General features: G+C 36.5%; 1 protein-coding gene across 2 annotated transcripts; it reads left to right on the top strand.

The window, feature by feature from the left end:
* The first annotated feature begins 3,901 nt into the window (after positions 1 to 3,901).
* LOC133310527 (thioredoxin-like 1-2, chloroplastic) lies at positions 3,902 to 5,059 on the top strand. 2 transcript variants are annotated; one of them, XM_061511464.1, is made up of 4 exons: positions 3,902 to 4,123; positions 4,205 to 4,393; positions 4,547 to 4,711; positions 4,793 to 5,059. In XM_061511464.1, exons 1-4 carry the CDS (start codon positions 3,902 to 3,904, stop codon positions 5,036 to 5,038), a joined length of 822 nt encoding a protein of 273 aa, XP_061367448.1. In that variant the 3' UTR covers positions 5,039 to 5,059. The 2 variants fall into 2 exon arrangements, with proteins under 2 accessions (XP_061367448.1, XP_061367449.1); XM_061511465.1 differs by having other exon boundaries at positions 4,017 to 4,114.
* The last annotated feature ends 9,453 nt before the right edge of the window (positions 5,060 to 14,512 follow it).

Raw genomic sequence — 14,512 nt, 5'->3', positions numbered from 1 at the left:
ATTTTGTCTTCTGCACAGTAGGTAATTGATTACCCTTGTTGGGTAATCGACTACCAACCTGTTGAAAGGTTGGATTTCACCCTAAGATGGTTTTCTCTTGATTCACATTAGTTTCAAATATTGTTTAAACATTTTATGAACATTGAAAACTATATTTTCATGCTAGGAATGTATTTGAAAGTCAAACGATGATTTAATGCATGTATTTGAAAAATACTTTGAGCTTCGTTCACGTAAGGAATCAATTACCTTTTCAAATGATCCTAAGTCCTATACTATATTACTTGGAGATTGCTTGGACTTAGAGACTTCTCTTGAAGCTTGAGTCTTGATCTTGTTTAGACTTCTTTTTTATGGTTGCACCTTGAAGCTTTCTTTCCATGCTTGTTTGTTATCATCAAAATTGTTGAACTTTTATATATTTTTTACGTAGAGTGCATTGGTTCCACAATCTCCCCTTTTTTGATGATGACAAACTCAAATTGAGAAAATGATTAGTATAGCATGTATTTAGACAAATGTAGTATTGAAACTCCCCCTTAATATATGATTGATATCCGAGGTGAAAATCTAGGTGTCATGTAATTTCCCTTTTATATTTGAATTTCATTCTCCCCCTTTTTACCTTAATATTTGCCTATGATTTTCTCAATTTACGTATCTTTCTCCCCCTTTGGCAACATCAAAAAGCATAAGTGTATAAAGAGAAATCGTAAAACAATCTATGCAAGAAGCAAGAAGGAAAGCATAATAATCCATAAAAGTTCATAATAGTCCACAATCTAATCTACCATAGTCCATAAAGCTAAAGTCCTATAGAGAACTCTTTGTACGCAAGTTTCATAGTGAAGTTGTCTATCGAATTTCAATATTCAATTTTAGGGCCTGTTGTTTTTATTCCCTTTTGGGTTTTCCACATAAAAACTATTGTGTTAATATCTTTTTATCCTTATCTTGATTTATTGCTTTAAGTTAATTTTTAATTAGCAAATTATTTTTATAAAACTCAATTCACCCCTATTGAGTTTATTCGGGACCAACACGTAATAACTTATTCTATTCAGCAATTTTTTTATATAATGCTGGTGAGATTCAAACTTATGTCATGCAAATTATCTGAATTCCTTGCTACTAGATTAATCGTAATAACATTTTTAGATATTTTTTTTTAAAAGTTAGACTATTCCAATAAATTAAAAAACTAATTATCTTAAATTGATAAAAACACCCCAAATTTGACCTTTAGTGGGTTTTATTATAGATGTTTGTTCTAGCCAAAACCACCTTAAAAAGGTATTTTGATCATAGTAGTTAAAATCTCTATTTATCATGTACGATTTTTTTCATCAAAATACTTTTACCAATTGTTCTGGATACACTCACCTTAGGCCCACCAGTTGGGTCCAATCTCTTGAAGCTCACATCTAGAACCTTCTAGAGGGAACCCATGGCAAGCCATAAAGGCTCTCCATTAAGAAAAACTCCCTTCCTTCTTCCCCAAGCACTGCTACCCCTGCACACCAGCAGAGGTTCAGCATGTCTAGCCTGAAAAGGCTAAGCTGGCTAGGTTGACTACAACTCTCTACTCCTACTCTAAATACCCCCTCTCACATTGAGGAGGGGGCTTCTTCTCCTCTATTCAACTTCACGCGGTTACGCTGCCAACATGGGAGCTATTCTAGCCACTTCCACACACTCCCCCTTGATGCATATACATGGGAAGTCTCTACAGTGCTTTGGTCTTTACCATTGCTACTAGGGGTGTTAGTGGGCCGAGTTTTGGTCTTAAAAGGCTAAGCCTGTGTTTAAATATGTCAGTCTTATCAAGCCTATTATCTGTTACAAATATAATTACCAGCTTGTGGCCTGACTTATTTACAAAAAATAAAAGCTTGTTAGCCTGTTTAAAAAAAATAAGACAACAAAAATTTATCCAAACAGAATATACAATCAACAACACTAGTAATTCCATTAATATTCATAAATTCAATGTATATCCAAACAGCATAATATATAACAAAATCATTCAAAAACTTTGTTAAACCAATAAAATGGGGTGAAATAGATTGAGTAGAAAAAGAGGACTATTACAAGTAGTATAAAAAAATATAAAATAAAAATAATAATAATATACTAGGCTAGCCTGAGAGGCTCTAAGGCCGAGCTTTTGAATTGGAGCCTGGGGCCTTTTTATTAAACGAGTTTTTATACAAGTTCAAGCCTAGTGCCAACAACCAATTTTAGAGATGTAAGCTCAGGCATTCACGAGCCGAGCCAAAGGCTTCTGGTTCGTTTAGCACCCCTAATTGCCACTATGAGCACCCCTACATCAACATATTTTACCTTCTATGGGACACATCTATGTACCATCAACGGTACACTAATATTTAAAATGTTTTTCCGTTTTTATGATTTTTTTTATATTACAATTTTAGGTTTCACAATTGTTTATACCTTGGTCTTGATAAAAATGATTCTAAGAAAAATAATGTTAACATGATTCTAGAATCTAAAATGAGGTTTGGTTGGAAGAATTCGTAGTCCCATTTCCGACAACCAAAATCACGTTAATGACGTGTCAAATTTGTTCTCTACCTCAATAATTTGACGAGGTTCTACTATATAGTTCATAAAGTTTGAAGACCAAATTTAAGATTCGTTTTTGTTCCAAGTTACTGGTTTAGTCCAATTCTAAAAATTATGAATTTTATCATATGGAAAAAGTGTGTGTAATTTTAAAAAATATAAAGTTATGTTATTTTAAGTGAGAAAAAAAGATAGATCATGAAAGAGATGTAATCAGATATTAATGCTGACGTGGCATAATTAGTGGTATTAAACCATGTTATGTTAGAGTTAGTTAACTTGGTTATTGGATTGTATATAAATACCCATATAGTGTTAAACGTGACTAGCTAGTTATTCAATCAATGGATGCATGTTGTTCATCTTCTCTTCTTCCCTCTTGAATGTTCCTCATCTACTTCTTCATTGTTTAGAGCAGAGAAAGGACAAAAAAAAATAAAAATATGAAATCATATTTTTTTTATAAAAGTAATATGACATAAATTATATCATTTAAAAAGTTAAATAATTTTTCCTTTTACCATATCTGATTTTTTTTTCTTCTTTATCTCTTTCAAAGAACAAAATAACAAACAGTAGTTGTATAAAAAAGTTAAATTCTAGTTTTTTTTTAATAATTTCTTTCACCTATCTCCCTCTTTCCGTGGGTTCTTTTTTCCATTTTTTATTCTGGTTTTCTTTTTCAAGTATTCAAATTTCAAAGTTCCAAACCAAGCCTAACTCAGAAACCCTATCAAATAACAGGCCTTGTAATTTTTATTTATTCGGAGGGACTCACATGTGACGTGACATGGGACAACTAAGTAGTTAGGTATTAATTATCCTTAATAAATGCAAAAAAGATAACGCGGATGCGGAATGACGTGGATGTGGATAATGTTTTGGTTTTTAGTAATTTTTTATAAAATGAAAATGGATAAAGGTAATTATTATTTTTTATTTTTTGCTTTTTACAAGAAAATGGACAACGTTACTCAGAACTCAGAACTCAGAAGAGACCCCACCAACCGCATTTCACTATTACTCTAATGAGTTTGGAAGCCACCATCGCTCTCTTACGAGTGAGTATTATTCACGAGAAAAGAACACTTTTTGTCTGATCAAAGCTTGCACTTTTTATCCATTACTTTTGTTGGCTTTTCTTGTTTCAGAAGCCTCTAAACATTCTTAGCGTCTTACAAAGCTGGAATCTTTTCTCCACAACCCAGTGTTTTGATAAACGAGGTTTTGATCCTAAAGCTGAAACAATTACTATTGAATATATCCATTTCATCTCATGATCTGAACTTGACAAGATCTTTTATTTTGACTAATCATGGCATGTTCCTTGAAGAGTGTTCTATGTGTTTATGAATTGAATGAGAGTTTTCCTGGTTCTAAAACCAAAGGGGTGTTGGGGCTTTGTGCCTCAAGACCTGGCATAGCAAAGTCAAGGTTTTGTTCTGTTTTGAGTACTGATTTCATAGGAAAACCCATTGCTCTTCCAGATGTAAAAGGCTCAGGGTATTGCAGTTTGAAATCCAGCAATGTAAGTGAAGTGAACTTTTGCTTTCTGGGTATTCAACTTTTCGCTTCCCAACTAGTTTCCTATTCTTTACATTCAAAATTTTTGTTTCAGGCACAAGCAAAAGCAACAATTTGCGTTAGTAGAGCTTTGAAGTGGTGGAAGAAGAACCTAAAGCCTAATATGATTGAGATCCATTCAGCCCAAGAACTGGTCCATTCTTTGCTCAAAGCTGGTGATGCATTGGTTGTAGTGGACTTCTATTCACCTGGCTGTGGAGGCTGCAAAGCCCTTCATCCCAAGGTATGTTTTTTTGTTTTTTGAAATAAAAAAAAAAAAAATTTGTTTTGGAAAGGATAAGGAAACTGTTCCTGTCTAATTGAATTGAAAGTGATCTTCAATTTGCGAGTTTGGTTTTTGGGGGTAACAAAATTTAACCAAGTTTCATGTGACCAGATCTGTCAAATAGCGAAATTGTACCCAAATACAATATTTCTGAAAGTCAATTACGAGGAGATGAAAACCATGTGTCACAGTCTGCACATTCATGTGTTACCATTCTTCAGGTTCTATAGAGGTGCTGAGGGTCGAGTTTGTAGCTTCAGCTGTACCAATGCAACTGTAAGAATCTGATTGATACAATCCTATTCTGGTTATGTCTTTCTCAAATCATAACTTAATGTAAAACATGTTATGCCACAGATTAAGAAATTTAAGGACGCTTTAACAAAGCATGGGAATGAACGCTGTAGTTTAGGCTCAGCAAAAGGCTTGGATGAATCTGAGTTGAGAATTTTGGCTTCCATTGGTGAAATATCAGTTAATTCTCCGTTACTATATCCCAAGGAAGGCAAATCAGAGGATTTGGTTCTAGAAAGCAATGATTTTTCTGGTGTTTGGAGCCTGGCAATTAATAATAGCAGGGGTCTTATGCAGGACCTTATATAGTGATAGTTTAAACTAGCAAGTAGGGCATTTATCTTCCAATATCAGAGAATGAAGATTGTAATGGACTAAGGTTGCTCCATTCCATTTATTTTCGTATGATGTTTTTGTTAATTTTTTTTGGCTGCAAATTCTACATTTTTTTGGGAGGGGTTTGATGGGGGCTTGTAACTTTTATTAATTTTTCTTTTTTGGGTGGAATTGAGCCCTGCAATTTAGCAAGTGTTAATATTCGGTTGAGTAATATTACTTGCAACAATGTTCCGGATTGTATATGATTCAGGGGAGTGTACAATTCGGTTTTCAATATGAATTCAAGCAAATCGGAAAAATGTTCGGTTTGGGGAAATCAAACCGGTTTTAAAAAGCGGTTATTTTAGGTCTGAAAAATGTGATGCGGTTCAATTTATTTCGTGGCTCGGTTTGTTTTATTTGATTTGTTCATATTACTAGGAGTAGATATGGTTTGATTCGGTTTGGTTTTCAACCTGAATTGAACTGACTTTGTAAAAACGATTCTATTTTTGAACTGGTTAAGTAAAAGATAAATTATTTTCTTTAACTGAGATAATTATCTCATGTTATAGAAATATAAAAAGATGTGACTACAATTTTTTTCCTTTTTTATTTTTCTTTAATTCATGGGCTTCATATTTCTTGTTAGTATAGGGAAAAAAATTTCATTCATGTTAAGTGAGAGAAGCATTATCCTAAGAAAAAATAATTTGATTAAATGTAATTACTTTAGTGTGATTCAATTTATTTGATTTTTTTCACACCCCTTTTATTCACTATTAAACCATCTTAAAATTCCTGCAACTTTCTGAATGTTTATAATTGTTGTAGCCAGAGATGCGTCTTTTAAGAGAAGTTCATTCTGAATGAGAGGCTGCCTCTTCAATTCTTTGAAAGGCATGATTTGTGTTCAATTCTATGAAGTGATTTTCTAATTTTGAAAATGAAACTGGTTGCTCAATTATCAGATTCATATCTACATATGAATTTGGCGTTATCTTGTTGGTGTAATTAAAAGTCAACACCAGAATTAAAGACTAAAAGTTACGATCTGCATTAAAAAACACAGAATAAAATATTATGAGATTTGGTAGGTACTTTTTTCTTTATATGTCAAGAAGAAAAACAAATAGTAGCTTAAAGAAAAATCACGGCACGAGGGATATGCAACCTTAGATTTTAATAACTTTACCTCCATTATTGCCACTCTCCACGCGAATACTTACATAAAAGGGTTGGATCATGGCTGTGTTAGTCTGTCTCTACGTTTGTCATTATTATCATATTTTTGGACATTAAATCATTAAATGAGATGCGACTTATATAAAACTAATTATAAAAAAATGTTTATATAAAACATAGAATTTGTTTATGATTATTTTAGATTATGTATTTTATACAAACTTTAAAATAAAAGCTATTAAGTGAAAAATGTTTATTATATTAACAATTTTAATAATTAATTATTTAAAATTAATAATATTTAGTACATATCATTAAATATTACTTAATTAGCTTGGGGCACTTGTTAGCCTCTTGGATCTACCCTTTACCGTTTCACATGTCCCTCCTTCAAAAGGGACCTTGACCACAAGGTCCAGCTCAGGATAAAAATTTTGAAGGTCCTTTTCATACTCCCACGAAGAGTTTGGGGCTTCCCAAGTTCGTATGGAGCAACACTTAGATGAAAATCAGATTCAAATCGCCACTTTCAACAATCAATTGCAACAAATTCATGTAGTCTTGTTGGGATTGGAAAGTCGTGTTCGTGATCCAGGACCACAGAAGGATCAATCTTCTTTTTCGAGTGAACCACGCATGCAAGGGGATCCATAATCGGCGTCGATGCCTGAAGATTCGTACTACAACAATGGGCGAGGGAATGTTAGGGTTAACCACAATGGCCCACGATCCTTCTTTAAGTTTGTTCGCATGGAGTTTTCGACATTTCACGGCGTTGATCCGAACGGCTGGATCTTCAAAACAGAGATATTGTACTAATTGCAACATGTACCTGAGGAGCATAAAGTTCGGTTGGCAGGACTCAAAATGGAAGGAGCAGCCTCACCATGGTATCAATGGTTGTACAAAAGGGGGTCACTGAAATCATGGAAAGACCTTAAGATAGCCTTATGTCAAAGATTTGAAGTTGAAGCTTACATGGATCTAAAGGGCGTTCTTTCCAAGCTCACACAAACTGGAGCCTTGAAGGAGTATTGTAACGTCCGGCTGCTTCAAGAATCAATGACTATCCCCACATACTAACACGAGACTTTTCAGTGTGCTTTTTTCTCACTCGCACACTTCCTGGGAAAACTTCCCAGGAGGTCACCCATCCCAGAATTGCTCCAAGTCAAGCACGCTTAACTGTGGAGTTCTTCCGATCCGGGCTACCGAAAAGCATATGCATCTTGTTAACATAGGTAGTACCAATTAATTCTTATAAGTTATCCCAACTGTGCAGTCTTATACCTGCAATTCCTTTCTTTCGGGTGTCGATTCGATTCATTCATGCATGTAACCCCCTGCTGGAAGCCTGTCAGGAGCCGCTCCTTGTCCGTGCCTCTTTGCACCAGCGATCACTCCCCGCCTTCGTCAGTGCTCGAGATGTTATATTCCCCACATACTAACACGAGACTTTTCAGTGTGCTTTTTCCTCACTCGCACACTTCCTGGGAAAACTTCTCAGGAGGTCACTCATCCCAGAATTGCTCCAAGTCAAACACGCTTAACTGTGGAGTTCTTCCGATCGGGGCTACCGAAAAGCATATGCATCTTGTTAACATAGGTAGTACCAATTAATTCTTATAAGTTATCCCAACCGTGCAGTCTTATACCTGCACAGCCTTTGGAATCCCTCTCTTTCGGGTGTCGATTCGATTCATTCATGCATGTAACCCCCTGCTGGAAGCCTGTCAGGAGCCGCTCCTTGTCTGTGCCTCTTTGCACCGGCGATCACTCCCCGCCCTCGTCAGCGCTCGGGATGTTACATTCCCACCATCTTCCGCCTGGTTCGTCCTCGAACCACACCGTACTAGATGAGAGGCCCTTCTCTGATACCACTTGTAACGCCTGACAACTTGCAAGGATCAACGACTGTCCCCACACACTAACACGAGACTTTTCAGCGTGCTTTGTCCTCACTCGCACACTTCCCGGGAAAACTTCCCAGGAGGTCACCCATCCCAGAATTGCTCCAAGTCAAGCACGCTTAACTGTGGAGTTCTTCCGATCCGGACTACCGAAAAGCAGATGCATCTTGTTAGCATAGGTAGTACCAATTAATTCTTATAAGCTATCCCAACTGTGCAGTCTTATACCTGCACAGCCTTTGGAATCCCTCTCTTTCGGGTGTCGATTCGATTCATTCATGCATGTAACCCCCCGCTGGAAGCCTGTCAGGAGCCCCTCCTTGTCCATGCCTCTTTGCACCGGTGATCACTCTCCGCCCTCGTCAGCGCTCGGGATGTTACAAGTATATCCGGGAATTTGAAGCCTTAATCAATCAAGTGACCGAATTTTCAGACGAGGTCCTTGCTAGTTTTGTTATCTCTGGATTACATGCGGATCTGAGGCGCGCTATTCAATTTCATAATCCAACTTCTCTCCATCAAGCCATGCAACTGGCGGTGGCATACGAGGCCCATGACACTAAGCTTCGTACTTCGTTCTCTACCAACTCCAAACAGTTCTATGGACGACTGTGAACACCCAATTTTGTCCCAAATATTTAAAAAAACAAAAAATACAAAAAGAAAAAAGAAAAAGAAAAGAAAAATTTAAGTTATGAACACATATTTTTGTCCTTCAATAAGAAAAAAAGGAAGAGAGCAATCAAAAAGATGGAAAAGGGAAGAAAGACCATTTCAGAAAAAATAACAGCTTTGAGTAGGACATGTTCCAGCCGCGATGTATCCTTCATCCACTGTCTGATCGCGCTGAAAATATTTTAGCAAGATCTTAACTCATCGTCCTTCATATCAACTGGTGGATTTCTTGATTGGATGTCTATATCATTCCTAGGAAATTCAAATCCGCACCAGTTTTTCTAGACATTTCTACAGCAAGCAGCGATTTTGTGAGGTCATTTCTCCCAAATGAACCGTCCGATCGTCCTCAAATTGGGTCAGCGTGTTCCTCGCGTATGGTACTTCAATCTGACAGGACCGATTTTCAAACTGAGCATCCTAACATCAGATATAAATTTCGAAAGATGGGTTGTTAGTTTTGTTAGAATAGATGCAATTTCGGGCAGTCATATTGCAAGGATCATTTCTCTCAAATGAACCGTCCGATCTTCCTCAAATTTGGTCGGCATGTTCCTCGCATATGATACTTCAATATGACCGAACCGATTTTCAAGCTAAGCCTTTTAGTGTGAGATATGGGTGTCGCAAAATGGCTGTCCACATTGAAAAAAATCAATTTTCCTATGTAGTCCCACATTGCCCACTCCTCATTCCTTCCTCCTCCCTTCCCTCTATATAAAGAGCTCATCCCCCTTCCTTCCAACACACACAATTGGAGAAAACCAAACAAAAAAACATAAAAAGACTATTTCAAGAGTTAAAAAAAGACACTTGGGTTTTATATTAAAGCTAGTGTCATAGTAAAAAATTTGTTTTTGAGTAGAATTAAGGGGGTTTGTTAATTTGGCTGTGACGGCTTGTTAACTTATCTGTGAGGATTAATTTGGCCGTGACGGCTTGTTAACCTCATAGTACATTTTTGGGGGCATCAAGCTTGTTGAGTTGAGGCAATTCTCCACAACTTGGCTCCGTACACCAAGTTTTGTCGTCTTTGAGGTAAGTGTAACACCCCGTATATATCCGGTTTGTTATCATATCATCGTATTAAGCGACGCTTAATTTAAAATGCGGAATATTTTTTTCTTTTCAATTATAACGTCATTATTCGTTACCAACTTGATTACTTAAATCATTTTCCAAAACATAGCCTGTATGTAAATTGCAAAAGACAGCTAACTGTAATACCTCATAGAATAAATAACATAATTATGTCTTTAGTCACGAAACTACAACATAAACCCTGATAGTTTATACAACTCAAGCTAAAAGGTACTAACATCAAAGCGGCATGGACAAACCCCATGCTCACCAAACAAGGCAACAAGTCCAAAAAGGGTCTCAACTCAAATATCAATATAAAGACAGAAAACATAAACAGCATCCAATATCCAATCATGTCAACATACAACATATATAATCAGCTAAGCTCCGGCCTCCTACCGCCAGAGGCATCAGCCCCCAAATTACCTGAACCTGAAATAAGCGTCCCCAAAAGTGGGGTGAGATATCTAAACAAGAAATCTCAGTAAGGCAAGGGGTCCTCAAGGATCTTCCACCCCAAGCTCACTTACATGTGCAATATAAGTTCCAAAAACAGTTCAACAGTATAAGTTCCAAAATAGTGCAATGCAGCAGATAATCATGTCATGTGTGTTATAACTAATCTACTGGCCAGAGAGATGCAGGAATACGTCTATTACCCACACTAATGCAAGACGCCATTTGCACCCACCCACAGTGTCACCGTCTTGTATGACGCCACATACTCAGGCTAACTGTCTAAGTGGAACAACACATACATATTATAAGCAATTGCACATAAAGCTCAACAGCATTTTCAATTATCAAAGCATGTAAACACATCATGCGTATAAACCATTCCCCTATGGGGTATGGTGAAACCACACAATGGCTAAACCGAGGACACGAAAGCTTACCTCTTAAGCAATCAATCAAAGCCAAGTCCACACAAGCTCAAATGTCCAAACACAGCAGAATCACAATCTGTTTCGGACCAATAACAATATCAATATTCACACTCAACAAGCATACGGTATAAAGACAGCGTCTTTCCTTTGCTTTCCAAGTCTTAAGGCTTCTCACAAAGCCATAAGCCCTTAAATCCCTTGATTCTGACTTAGTTCAATTATTACAGAGGTTCAACTTAACCAATCTAGGGTCCACAAACCCCAAACATCATTCTGTATGAACAGTGCAGCTACTATTCTTCGAAAACCCAGAATATCCGGATATTCGTCGGGGGCATATCCGGATATCAATATCCAAATATCTGACTGGCAATATTCGGATATCAATATCCGGATATTCAGAACCCCATATCCGGATATTCGTCGGGGGCATATCCGGATATCAATATCCGAATATCTGACTGGCAATATTCGGATGTCAATATCCGGATATTCAGAACCCCATATCCGGATATCAATATCCGGATATCCATATTCAGATATCAATATCCGGATATTTCTAACCCAATATCCGGATATTTCGCGGCAGAATTCAGATTCTGCATTTCGCGAGATATCAATCCAAAGGTTCCATTTTTACCGATTACAGAAGCTTAAACATGCATTTCTAGGTGTGTTTAACCTTACCCAACCTTAAGTTATGATCTTTAGCTTGTTACATGCATCAAGGTTCCATTTTTTACTAAGAAAACTCAAGAACAAGAGTGATGATCATACCACAAGCTCAAACAGAGGTGGATGATGCTCTTAGAGCTCTCACAACAGCTCCACAGGTCAGACCTCTAATGAACACGAAAATGGTGATCAAGGTTGGTCCTTTCACCACAAGATGGCTCCTTCAAGCCCAAAATGCTAAGACCAAAGCTCCCTCCAAGAGAACCAAGAACTCAGCCAACACAACCCCTCAAACTCAGAACTTAAACCTAGAAATGGAGTCTCCTAGTCACTCCCAAGGCAAGTCCTCACCCACTCAAGGTGTTTTGGAGAAGGGAAAGGTAGAAGAATGGCACCTTAGGCTCACAAAATGAAGAAGAATGCAATGGAACAGTGCACAAAGGCTGGTCAGCTCCCCCAAGGTCACGTAGCAAAAGGAAATGCCTAGGGTTTTGTGCAAAAGTTGTATTTATAGCCGGTTTAAGCTTAATCGCATTGTATTAGCGCTAATTGCTACGCTTAGCATTTTAATTCCAAACTTAGGATTCTGAACCTACTCATTTTTCTAAGATTTAACATATTTTTATTTTATTTTTCACAGCACCTTTCCGGTACGCGCTTTTCCATAGCCAGTATCATTTCTGGCACCAATTCTCATTATTTTAACTTGAAACTTGTTTTACAAGTCCTATATATTATTCTAGTGACATATACACACTTTTTATAATTTTCCGGGATACTTCATCGGTACGCATTTATACCGAGTAGCAGAATCGGTATCTACGCTTTTCGTCAGAAAAGCGACTTTCAGCATTATTAATTACTTGCCATAATTATGAAAGACTTATAATAATTATTAGGTTCAATTATGGAATTATTTCCTAATTTCACATAATTAATTAATTAACTTCCTTAATTAACGGTGCGGGTTCTTACAGTAAGTCTGCTTACCTTCTCCTTTAGTTAATAATTGTCTTTTCATGCTCTTTATTCGCTTTATTAGTTTATAATTGTCTATAATTTATGCTCTTTATTTTTTTTAATTTATAATTGCCTATTTTTTGTATGCCTTTTTTATGCTCTTTATCTGTTTTATTAGAAATTTTCTTATAATTGTTTATTACTTTTGTATGTTTTTAATCTCTTTATTTGTTTTATTAAAATTTTTCTTATGTAATTTAGAAACTTAATTAGGGATTAATATGGACATGACGGCTTGTTAATCTCATAGTTTTTTGGGTCATTTTGGCTGTGACAGCTTGATGACCCAAGCTAGTTTTAAATTATTATTTTATACTAATTTATTTATTTTTTCTAATTAAGGATTAATTTAACTGTGATGATTTGTTAATCTCGTTAGTATTTTTCGGGTTATTTTAGTTGTGACAACTTGGTAATCCGAAGCCTTTAAAATAATTTCTTTAAAATTATTTTCAAAAATTAAAACCAACCAGTACACAAATAATTTTTAAGAACGACGTAGCTTTGAATTCCTCACTGCACCTGAGGATGCGTCGGAGCAGAACTCTTTTCGTCAAGCTAAAATAAAGTTTAATAAATTATTTTTCTTTTTAATCATATTTGTATTTATGGGAAAAAACAAATATTTTTAAAAGCTATTAATAATTCGCACAATTAATTTAAGGTAACCGTTTATAAACGGATGTGTCAGGGGTGCAGTGGGATTAAGTTTCCACCCTTCCTTGCGCATAATTAGACTCCCGAACCTTTGATCTATAATCTTAAAGACCAGTTTGCAATAAGAGGTTTTCCAATTTTTCCAAAGTGAATAAAATTGGGGGCGACTCCATTGTTTTTAATTTTTAAATTTCGAGTCGTTACAACGACAATCAGTGGGTGATTCTTAATTGTCTCCTTCACAACAAGTGCCCCAAATTAAACCAATGAATTTTGTACTAGCATTACCTGCTCCCAATCTCCCTCAGGTCAAGAAGATGTCATATGAATATCTACAAAGACAGAGAGAATTGGGCTTGTGCTATCATTGTAATGAAAAATGGAATATGAGCCATAAATGGCAAGGGAAGATGTTACTGTTGATTGGAGAGGAGGAAGAGTTGGAGGATCAACCAGAAGAGCAAATAGTTTGGTAGCCAGAGGCCAAAACGGCTGAAATGAGTGATGCAGCCTTACATTCGATGTTGGGTGAAACCAATCCTCGGGCCTTGCATTTTTCTATTCCATTCAAAGGAGCAACAATTAATGTTTTGATCGACTCAGGTAGCTCTCACAACTTTATCAATAGGGAGTTAGCTGAAAAATTTGGTTTATCCATGTTCAGAACACATAAAATGAGGGTATATTTTGGGAATGGAGAATTTTTGCTGTGTCACAAAAAATGTAATGATGTTAAACTCATGATTCAAGGTCACCAATTTGTAGTAGATCTGTGGGTTGTTGATCTTCATAACTTGGGGATAATTCTAGGAATCATGTGGTTAGCCAAATTGGGTAGGGTGATACATGATTATGACCTTTTGACAATGGAATTTGAGTGGTGCAATACGACAATAGTACTGAAGGGGGATTCTGATCAAAATCAAAACCCGAATTTGATGTCCCATCTTGGAGAACAACAACAGCCAAGTTCAGGGGTGGAGTAGATAGAACATAAGGTTTGCTCATAATTATGGAAGGTTTTAGTTGCATTTCAGGCAGTCTTCAAGATCCCTCATGAGTTGCCTCCATTTATAGGTTGCAATCATTCAATTCATCTTGAAGAGGGTGTGAAACCGGTGTCAGTCCGACCTTATAGATATGCATACCATCAAAAGGCTGAGATAGAAAACAGGTGGCTAATCTGTTAACTTCAGGATACATACGGGAAAGTATAAGTCTGTTCTCTTCTCCAGTGTTGCTAGTCAAGAAACAAGATGGAATCTGGCGCATATGCATTGACTATAGGCAACTTAACAATATTACTGTGAAAGATCGATTCCCTATTCCTACAATCGATGAGTTGTTGGATGAGTTACATGGGGCAAGGGTGT

This window comes from Gastrolobium bilobum, unplaced genomic scaffold (assembly GCF_033153095.1).
Source record: "Gastrolobium bilobum isolate Gb01-03AN ecotype WA unplaced genomic scaffold, APGP_CSIRO_Gbil_v1 utg4571, whole genome shotgun sequence".
In the NCBI taxonomy this organism is placed as follows: domain Eukaryota; kingdom Viridiplantae; phylum Streptophyta; class Magnoliopsida; order Fabales; family Fabaceae; genus Gastrolobium; species Gastrolobium bilobum.
This window is presented reverse-complemented; position numbering and strand designations above follow the sequence as displayed.